The sequence below is a fragment of the Triticum urartu genome, chromosome 2A (assembly GCF_056163025.1).
Source record: "Triticum urartu cultivar PI428250 chromosome 2A, HENAU_Tu73, whole genome shotgun sequence".
NCBI lineage: Eukaryota > Viridiplantae > Streptophyta > Magnoliopsida > Poales > Poaceae > Triticum > Triticum urartu.
Window position 1 is genome coordinate 417,246,589 of NC_141874.1, and position 11,165 is coordinate 417,257,753.

The window sequence follows — 11,165 nt, forward strand, 5'->3', positions numbered from 1 at the left end:
TACGTGTACCTTCAACGCTAGCTCGTGTACATTATAAGTATATAACATGGCATGAATGGATGGGTGCCTTTAAGCAAAGGTGCGTATTACTAGGTAGGGTGTCTAGCGATCGTTGCCCGTGCCTTCTCATAGTAGCTCGAATCGCCCATCGAGGTCTATCCAGCTCCGAGATGCCCGTGCCACACGTAGTCTTCGTGCATCCGTCCCAGAAGCAGACCACCCACCTGCAGTCCGCAGCGTCTTTCTTTCCGAATGGATAGCATTGCGTGCAACTCTAGCCGAAAATCATCCATCTTACTGTACCCCGGCGGGCCTTCCCTTATATATTGCCTGAGATGCGTCCAACAGCCCTACGACCTTCCTTCTGCACTGCACTGCATTGCATTGGTGTGATCCATCGAGAAATGTTTTGGCTTGCATATGCTCTCGTTTTTCTCGGATGCCTTGGCCTGCCTCCGGCTGATGCTGCCGTTGTGGAGCACACATTCTCTGTACGTGACTACTACTAATCTCTTTACATGCATGCTATTGCTATCCATTCCCCTGCGGTTCAACCTGCGTGCACATTTCTGCGGTGCACTGCTGATCGACAGCTATTTCATAACGTTGACGGCATCGATGGGATCGTTGCAATGCATATGCGCAGGTGGGCAACCTGACGATCGATCGGCTGGGGCAGCGTCAGGTAATCACGGCGGTGAACGGGCAGTTCCCGGGGCCCATGCTGGAGGCTCGCGACGGCGACGCCGTCGTGGTGCACGTCGTCAACTACTCCCCCTACAACATCACCATCCACTGGCATGGCGTCCTCCAGCGTCTCTCCGGCTGGGCCGACGGCCCCAGCATGGTGTCGCAGTGCCCCATCCGCCCCGGCGGCGCCACCTACACCTACCGCTTCAACGTCACCGGCCAGGAAGGCACGCTCTGGTGGCACGCCCACGTCTCCTTCCTCCGCGCCACAGTCTACGGCGCGCTCCTCATCCGTCCCGAACCCGACAGACCCCACTACCCCTTCCCCGCCCCCTACGGCGAGGCCACTCTCCTACTCGGCGAGTGGTGGAACGCCAGCGTCGTCGACATCGAGAGGCAAGCCATGCTCACCGGCGGCCCGCCCAACAACTCCGTCGCGCTCACCATCAACGGCATGCCCAGTGGCTACGAGCTGGCCGTGCGGCACGGCGAGACCTACTTGCTCCGCCTTGTCAACGCTGCGCTCAGTTACCAGCTCTTCTTCAAGGTCGCGGGCCACGCTTTCACGGTCGTCGCCGCGGACGCCTGCTACACCGACCCTTACAACACGGACGTCATCGTGCTCGCTCCGGGCCAGACGGTGGACGCTCTCATGCACGCCAACGCCTCCCCGGGCCGCTACTGCATGGCCGCCCAGGTGTACCAGAGCGTGGCCAATGCCACCTACACCACCACCACCACGGGGCTCCTCCGGTACGAGCACGGTGCAGAAGCAGCTGGTATGAGTACGATCATGATGCCGAGCATGCCGGAGTTCAAAGACAGCGCAACGGCGCAGGCCTTCTACGGCAGCCTGACCGGCCTGCTGCGAGACGGCAAACCGACGGTTCCCCTGCACGTGGACACGCGGATGCTGGTCACCTACGGGCTGGGCATCGCGCCGTGCATGCCAACACAGACGCTGTGCAACCGGACGCGCGGCTCCGTAGCGGCCAGCATGAACAACGTGTCGTTCCAGCTCCCCAAGGCCATGTCTCTGCTGGAGGCGCGCATGAGGGGCAACGCCGACGGGGTGTACACCCGCGACTTCCCCGACAGGCCGCCGGTGATGTTCGACTTCACCAACGGCTCCATGAGCAGCAACAGGAGCGTGATGCTGACGTCCAAGGGCACCAGGGTGAAGAGGCTGCGCTTCAACACGACGGTGGAGGTGGTGCTGCAGAACACGGCCATCCTGGGGTCGGAGAACCACCCGCTGCACCTGCACGGCTTCAACTTCTACGTGCTCGCGCAGGGCGCCGGCAACTTCAACGCGCGCACCGCCGTGCGCTCCTACAACCTCGTCAACCCACAGCAGCGCAACACCGTCGCCGTGCCGGCCGGTGGGTGGGCGGTCATCCGCTTCACGGCCGACAACCCAGGTGTATGGGTCATGCACTGCCACTTGGACGCTCATTTGCCTTTCGGGCTAGCCATGGCGTTCGAGGTGGATGACGGCCCGACCCCGGACACCGTTCTTCCTCCGCCGCCGCCGGACTACCCCCAGTGTTAGAAGATTGACCATTCATGTCTAGCCAACACCAGATTCTCCTTCACACTGCTGTTTATTATCCTCATGGGGCTGTTTGAAACGGGTGTAAAATTAGTGTAGTCACCAGTATTTGGTTCAAAGTCAAGCTAAATACAGGTGGCCATGCTAATTCTACAACCATTCCAAGCGGGGCACAACATTTCCTGCTGATTTCCAAGGTAACGTATTTATAGTTAAGACCGAATAAATGGAGAGAAAAATTATGAATATGATCTACAAATACCTAATCCTAATATTTGTTTAAGATAGTAGGAGTAGTACTCAGGGTTTGATTACATATGTCAAAACAATATAGCACTTTTAAGGGGGTGTTTGGAATCTCTCCCGTCAGCTAACTCCGCTCCGCGCGAGGAGCGCGGTCTGAGCCGCTCCCAGCAATAGTGCTGGCGCTCCGTCCTCTCTGGGAGCTGCTGTGGCGGAGCGGAGTGTATCCGAACAGGGCTTAAATATCCAAAATAGCTATATGTAAGTTGACTGAAGTTGCAATTTGGACAAGTCAATTTTGTGGGAGAAGGAACAGTTGGAGGAGAAAGAAAGCTGAAGGAAGAAGAACTTACCCAAAATAAATTTTCAGGCAACTTAAATATCAGGTTTTGTTGAGTATGGTGATTCTAGTCTTATTCTCAAGACGGAAGCAATCCAAGGCTAAGGCAGTGCCAACCTATATAACAAAGTAATGTCTTACACACACAAAATAAAAAATCATGAAAGGTACTCCCTCCATCCCACAATATAAGATCGTTTTTCAAGGGACGGAAGGAGTAGTGATCAAGCAACCCAAAGCAAGACGGAAAGAGGATTAGAGGCTCGGTTTCACCAGACGAGAATGGTATGGGCGTCCCATTTCTCCCATAAGCTGCAGATTGGAAAGCAAACGTCGACTCCAAGCATAAGCTGGCATTCGAACTAGAAGAAGCAGGGCAAACGGCCGAAGGTAGGAGCAGAGCCCAGAGGTAAAGGAGCAGCAAGCCAACAGATTCAGGTTGAGATAGGCAGAGGGGGTAGATGGAATGTGAAGTGTCTCAATGTCAGCTTAACTAAAAGTGTCGATCGCCATAAAATTTACACTTGATGTACAAAAGAAATAAGTACAATGTTTGTGCCACCCCATGGAAAATTCAGTAAAGTAACTAGTACCGCATTACACAAAATTTCTAGCTCAGATTACATGGATAAAATCATGGACTCATGTAACTCTAATTCGTCTGGGGATGAAACGCAACACCAGTAGCAACGATGATGATGAATCATGATACACTATAGGTTTCGTTTTAATTTGTATCTTCACCAATACAATATGAACTACTTAAAGCTAATAGAAGAAATAAGACAGCAAAAGGGACGGAAACATAAACTTGAAAACTTAAATTATAATTAATAACTCAGCACAATTTTATTTTATTTGTGATTTGCCAACATCAAGCACTAGCCATGGCCCTTCAAATGAGTACACGGCAACGATCCATGAAACAAATTAGACAGGATGTGACAAGTGATACCCATCAATCATCTAATTTTCATAATACATGTGTGTAAAAACACAAACCGTGGCAAATGAGGTAACAAGGAGACTAAAGAGCAAATACAGACATAACAAGATTGTGCCCGCAAAAGGTATGTCATACACAATAGTGGACATACAAAGCAAACAAGGAACCTATGGTCATACAGATTGATCACTACATATGTTAAGCATGGGCATAATGTTCCCAAGCACCACTAGGTTGTGTTAATAACTCTGAAACATCTCAGCTAATACATCACGGGGCATATATTTCAACTGAACAGAATACCACATTTGGAACAGGATTTGAAAGTTTATGGCCACTTGAGTAGCTTCAGACATATAGTTTCTGGATGGAAAGAAACATTTGTAAATGGTTATGATGGAAAAGGCAAAAGAACTTATTTCGCACCATTGGAATGAAAGGGATGATACCGAGAAATCAAAAGGGACCATCCTTCTTTACGACTCACTTCCATTGGCACCTAATATGCACTGACAGGCACCAACGGCATCATCGATCTACATTCATGTGTCATGGTGGGGTGGTAATGGTAGTAATCTACTCATATAAGCATTATAGGGATAACCTGTATCATAGTACTCTGTTCGCCCACAGAGCCAAGAAAAGGTACTCTACTTCTGGTAATTGGGTCAAGGCCCTTCATTGATAGCTTAGTTCTTCTCATTTGTACGTTTCTTTGTTTTTTCTAGGTCAGCTATATCAGCTTCTTATAACTCCATTTATTTTTATTTTTGTATCATAACATTTTAAATTTTATAAAAACATAAAAGTAGGGAGAAGCCCCCCTGGTTCTCTAAAAAAAATACTGTATCATAGTAGATACTAACTCCGTCTCAAAATGTAAGGCATTTTTGTAGACTAGTTTAGCCTACAAAAACATCTTACATTTTGAGATGGAGATGGTAGTATTTTGCACACTGTCTCTGCACGAGGGATCTACTAGTATTCCTTCTCTCAGAGTCATAATCTCATGTGATGTTGAAAGAAATCTGGTTGTTTCACCCTCATGGTGGGTGGTGTAACGCCCCGGCCACAGCCACCGGTCCTGGCCGTTACGCCTTGCAGGATGTAGACTGGCCCCAGAGACCAACACTAGTCTTTTCTACGCACTTTGTTCTCACCCATGCGCACCCGGGATCAACTTCCATGTCTATCACCCATCCTCAAATTGCTCCAAGCCAAGCACGCTTAACTTTGGAGTTCTTTGCGAATGAGCTCCCACAAAAGAAGGAATTCCTTGTTGATATGAGTAGTGTCTATCATTTCTATTAAGCTAGGCTCTCACAGGTGGCCTAAAAAGGCTTTGAGCTAATAGAAAATACACAGGAGCTCCTGGGTGCTCCACACCCCTATACGAATATTAATCATAAAAAATACCCAAAAAAACTGAAATTTGGGGACATGAAACGTGGGTTCTCAATCTACTCCCGTGTAAAATTTCGTGAAAAAAATACCAGGAAATGTATCCGTGGCAAAGGAAATATTGTCCGAACAAAAATCCATCCAAACAGTTTCTTTCTATACATAGAAATTTTTTGTCTTTTTTGCCACGAATACGTTTCCTGGTATTTTTCACGAAATTTCACACGGAAGTAGATCAGGACCCCAGGTTTGATATCCCAAAATCTCAGATTTTTTTCAACTTTCTCGGTATTTTTTTGAATTTAATGTTCGTATAGGGGTGTGGAGCACATGGGTGCTACAAATCCGCTTCCTTGAGCTAATGCACTAGTAGGATCAAACATGCTAAAGTATATGTTGGGTGACATGGGTGGGGTAGGAGGCAGCATAAATGTCTGGTAAAAGGGGATGCAAAGCTTTTAGAGATGTGCACTCTTGATGGATCAAATGAGTGTACCATGAATCCTTCACTTCAAATCATACTGTTTATTCTGCTTCAATGTGTCCACAAAATTAAATGTACACGATGAAAGTAGCAAAGCAGAGCAGAGAGTTCCTTGTCCTGGAAGATTCTACTCCCCACCAAATATTTTCTGCCTCGGTGGGAATTCAGGAAGCAAGAAACAGTAGTAATGGATCCTATCAGCGACCGAAGATTTTTGTTGTGATACAACCGTACAAAGCTTTAAAAAATCTTAAGACCACTGCAAATGTGTTGTTGACAGGACAAAACATGAAATCTACATCTAAAACAGTTCAATGTAGAAAGATCAGTCAAATAATTAAGAACATGTGAAAAAAAAAAAGTGTGTTGACGGGATGAAGTAGCCAAAACAAGAGTGAAAACAGAAAGCCATTATGTAGTTACATATTTCCTTATATTTTGGCACTCAAATATTTCAAAAAAAACGTTGGGCTTCATATTTTCACAGTAAGCACTATCACCAGCAGTTGGACATGATAAACACATGCCCAAGTGCCCACCGGAGGGAGAGAATCTATAACTACCTTCCATCTCAATTCTCTGATGACAAAGGTTCCAGACTCCACTCCTTTCTACATAAGTGGCTCAAGAATGAATCCAAAGGGATTGCATTGATCTGTTCTTCCTCAGCGATAAGAAAGGATCATGCGATCCTTTAGGATGTCTACTCAAGCCATTTTCTCAAAGGCATATTCTGCTGTTTGCTCTCAAGACATTCTGGAGCTGGCTCGGAGATGGTACCACTGGTATTTTTGCAATGTTTATCTTCTCTATTCACTTTAACAGACAACGTTATGTAGGATCTTCATATTATCAAAATATCAATCATGTATGATATTCTGATATAACAAATCCATACGTGTCTCTCCCCACCCAATATGCTTTTCATCTGGACGCCTGTTTTCTACTTTTAAGCTTGTTGGTTGAAAATTCTCATCTTAGAACTGTATCTCCCTCTCTTACTCTCAGCTGGAAGCCACAAGTATCTATGAAGCCAGTAATTTGAACCCCAACAGGAACATCAGAGGGAACCATCCACATAAGGAGAGAGTGCGGAAACCATAGAAATTTACATGATGCAAGAGATGGGCAGGAACAAAGTAGGCAAACAAATTTATCAAATCTGTGTAATGACATCACAACAAGTGTGTATGTATTAGTCTTCCAAAGTAGTAATAACCCGTATATTTAGCAACTTTTTTTATAGGACCAGCCAGCACAAATACCTACGATTCTGCACACTTCTATATTGGCTCAAGAACATCACATCTGCATTAGTAAGGACTGATGCATCAGTAGTGCACTTTATGCTCTAATTCACTCAAGCAAAGAACATTTTAGGAGCACCAAAAGCTTGATGCAAACCATGGAAAATACCATCATAGGTTTAATATAGCAAACTTCTGACCCGATAACATTAATGTCAAGAGAAACACTTACAATTCAATATCAGCTATACATGAAGGCAGTTAAATACTAAATGCAAAAAGGAACAAAACAGCACAAGCTTGCCATCAGAAAGCCATGTGTAATGCTGAAAGAACTCCTCAGTGCGGCGCAGTTGGTCGAAACAGCATGTAGCAACAAATTAGGTAGCCATCTAGATCATCTCAGTTAGTGGTCGTATCCAGAGGACATCTGCTCTTTGTGATGTTCAGTTCTATTCACCAAGCTAAGAAGCTGAGCGGCCCTTAACTGCAAACAAATACAGCTAGCATATTAGATAACTTTAAAACCTGTTGTACATGAGAAGCATGATAGGTAGAGGTTATAGGCATACCAGGGCTAACAATCTTTATCCTCTTAGTAATAGCTCTGACAGAAGTAACAGATGTAGCTCCTGCACAAACAGGTATGCATGGAAGATTTGTTACAAAAAAGTGATGATAGGATGAACAAAATCAAGACAGTGCAGCATCTTATTAGAGCTTTCTCTAACCTTGTGAATTGATGTCTTCAGTGGGATCTGCTGACATTGGCTTCATTGGATCTGGAAAAGCTGGATCGGCAGTCATGTTGTTACTCTTCACAGTGGGCTGTAGTCTGTAATCATTCAATTTACACAACAGAACCATCTTAGCATTTATAGAATCACCAAGGACAAAAAACCAAAGGCATCCAATAAGAACACAGTAGCATACCTTTGAACTTCAGCATTTGTGGAAGGATTCTCACATTGAAGGCCTTCATTGTCAAGATCGAAGTCAAGCAATAGTTCCGAAAATGAGAAGTCGCCTTCAAAGAGATCAAAGTTTGTGAAATCAATGTCAAAGTCATCTTGCTTCTCTCCATTATAGGTAGAGCTAGAGGGCTTGTCAGAAACATGTTCAGCTGGAACTGGCCTTGCATCTGAACTGTCAAAATCTAACCTCCCTTTCACATGTTCCCTTTTTGAAGATCTCTGGGTGCTTGATTTTAAGGGGGAGCTGACATGGCAACTCCTCTCGACAGAATAATAGGTGCCCCCTTTCATAGGACTGACTATTAGTCTCTTGGAAGAAACTATAGAGTATTGAGAGGAAGCAATCTCCTGTTGGGCATGAGCATTTGAAACCACAGATGATGGCCTTTGTGATTGACAAGAAGCAAGTTCATTTCCCATGGGATAGCTTAGTTGAGCTGTACAAGGAGAACTGACTTGAGACTGGAGTGGGGTGAATAAGCTTTTTGCAACGGATGAGGCTTGGGCCGGCAGTTTTGCAACCACTGAATGTTCAGCTGAACTTGGCTGTGCAGTTTGCAGTTGAGAGGCTGCACTTGTACCTGGCATTAGGACAGTAAGTCAATAACTGGTGATGCTGCAGGAAATGACTGTCAAGTTATGCTAGTATTTTTTTAGATGTACCTTTTGGGTTCAAGCTTGTGGACGGTCCAGCACATATTCTCTTGGAGGCTGAAGTAGTTTTTGCAGCAGGCTTGGCTGCCTTTCTTTTTTTTGTAGGCAAAGAACTGGCTGCTGGGGTGGACATGTTGTTGGCATTTGAAGAATTCTGAACAACAAGCGAGGAGGATGACTGTGTGTAGTGTATCATAGGCGTAGCATATCCAGAGGAGCCTGCAACAATAACAGAAAAGGGACCTTGTTAATTACAAGATGAATAATAGGACCAGCCACCAGGTGATAAACTGAAATCTAATGCACAATGTATGGATGGCAAAAGCTATGCATAATAGGACATGACTAGGCTGCATGTGGAAGGCAGTTGGAGGAGAAATACTGCATTTGCCAGTTTTTCAAATGGAAATACAATGTGTTTGCCTAGTCATATTTGGGAGGAGATTATTGGCATCTGTATTTTCTCAACTTTCTATTAGTGTAAATGATACACTACACACATATTCAGGAAAAAAATTACTAATGCACACAGTCCAATTCTAAAAACTGTAACCAATTGACAAGCCATCTACTATCCATGTACCTGCTGTGCTTGTGACCCAAAATATATCTAACAGTGCAGTTCAGAAACTAAACAAAAATTTAGGCAAGAATTACAACTTATGACAGTACACACTTTCCAAACCATAGGTTTGCAAGTCAAAGGGCAGTTCAAAATTCTCCCCTAAAAGATAAATCAGATGCAAGCAAACAAGGGGTTGGAATCTAGTAGAAAAATAACAATCGCATAGACTAGCACGCATAACGTCGAACAAGTGGGGTGCACGGAGTGAAAGAGCGAAGGTACCTGTAGGAGGCGGGGGAATGGCCACCATGGGTGGGTGCGGGGGAGAAGAGGTGGTGGGGCCGACGAAGAAGGGCGGGACGAGCGGCGGCGAGGAGGGCGGCGCCGCGAGATGAGCGGATGAGCCGGAATGGTAGTAGGTGGAGACGAGGGTCTGCATGGCCTGCATGGCGGAGTCGACGGCGAGGCGTGACTCCTTGAGGGAGATGTAGTCGTGGAGGATGTCGGCGAGAGGGAGGAGGCCCTTGGGAGGGACTATGTTGTTGCTGGTCTTGGCGAAGAGGTGGGAGGCGTCGGAGCGGAAGGCGGCGAGGGAGGCCGAGAAGCCATTGTCGGCGAGGTAGCGCTCGACGAGGAAGGCGACCTGCAGGGGCGTCACCTTCGTCTTGCCCCTGGCCTTGTCGGCGTCGGAGGAGGAGTTGGGGCTGGCGTTGGGGTTGGGGTTGGGAGGAGAGCTCGGCTTCGGCGGCGCCATGGCTAGCAACGGCCGGTACCCTAGAATCCTAGATCTCGATCTCTCCGGTTTCGATCGTCTTTCTATCTCTCTCTCCCTCTGTGGGCGTCTCGGCGGTTTTTGTTGGTGAATTTGGAGGAGGGAGGGAGGGAAAACGAATGGAATTGGAGTGAGAGCGTGGAGGGAAAGGAAACGGGTGAAGCAATGGCGGGCGGGCAAGCTGGCGCGCGCCAACGAATTGAAGTCCGGAATCGATTGCGTTTTCTTCCTTTTCTGGCGCGAACGGGGAGACGACGCTGCCGGCTCCCGTCGGTTGGGCCGACAAATAGGAATCTCTATATCCTCCTAGCCCGCAAGGATTAGGGCTCCTTTGATTCAAAGGAATTGTATTGAATTTTTGGAGGATTTAAACCCTTAAGAATTTTTCCTGTGATGTTCGTTTGATTCGTAGGATTGACATTCTTAGAAATTTTTTCATAGGATCCATTTGTACTACATTTTAGAAGATAATTTCCATCCACTCAAACCTTTTTTAGAATTCCTTTGTTTTTCCCGCGCTATCAAACATTTTTTCAAATCCTGTAGGATACTATAGGACATGCCATTCTATTCTGCATTTTTCCTATTCTTTCATTTTGACAATCCTGCGAATCAAAGAGACCCTAATTAGTTGCTATAAAGCTTAGTACTCCTACATGGGCCAGCCCATGTAGGTTTTTCTATGACATTTTATCTGGGTTTTTTTTTTTCTCGTTCCTTCATTTTCGTTTTTATTTACTTTATGGTTTCACTTTCTTGGGGGTGTACAGTCAACATTTTGCAAAACTGTATGAAATGAATCTACTCCCTCCGTCCCACGATATAAGACGTAGCTTGCAAAAGGGTCTTATATAGTGGGACGGAGGTAGTGATTGTATATGAACTTTTTTGGAGAAAAAAAATCAATTTTTAGAGAACAATAAAAAATCAAACGGCCCCCGCAAACAAAATCAAATGTGTGAACACTTTCTGAAATAAATGAACGTCTTTTTCGTACACATGAACATATCTACAGTACCTATGAGTATTTCTCTTTTTAGGATATATATTTGTTACTCCCTCCTTTTCAAAATAGATGACTCAACTTTGTACTAACTTCATACAAAGTTAGTATAAAGTTGGGTCATCTATTTAAGTTAGTATAAAGTTGGGTCATCTATTTTGAAACGAAAGGAGTACTTTATAGTGAAGACCAAATATTTCTATTAAATCAAAACATTTAAGAAAAATTGTGAAGTGTATTGGGCCGGCCCATGTAGCGACATTTTTCAGGAGTTTTCTGTATCGCTTTTTAATC

The 11,165-nt window shown here is 45.5% G+C and overlaps 2 protein-coding genes across 2 annotated transcripts; one reads left to right on the top strand and one right to left on the bottom strand.

Moving 5' to 3' along the window:
- The first annotated feature begins 307 nt into the window (after positions 1-307).
- On the top strand, positions 308-2,818 carry LOC125541600 (laccase-14-like). Its single transcript, XM_048704964.2, has 2 exons — positions 308-491; positions 647-2,818. The coding sequence occupies exons 1-2, from the start codon at positions 336-338 to the stop codon at positions 2,240-2,242; spliced, it is 1,752 nt and encodes a 583-aa protein (XP_048560921.2). The 5' UTR covers positions 308-335; the 3' UTR covers positions 2,243-2,818.
- A 4,100-nt stretch (positions 2,819-6,918) lies between these two features.
- LOC125537594 (myosin-M heavy protein) lies at positions 6,919-10,062 on the bottom strand. Its single transcript, XM_048700916.2, has 6 exons — positions 9,379-10,062; positions 8,541-8,750; positions 7,837-8,458; positions 7,635-7,738; positions 7,476-7,535; positions 6,919-7,390 (listed from the first exon to the last, which is right to left on the bottom strand). Exons 1-6 carry the CDS (start codon positions 9,848-9,850, stop codon positions 7,368-7,370), a joined length of 1,491 nt encoding a protein of 496 aa, XP_048556873.1. The 5' UTR covers positions 9,851-10,062; the 3' UTR covers positions 6,919-7,367.
- Positions 10,063-11,165: the final 1,103 nt, after the last annotated feature.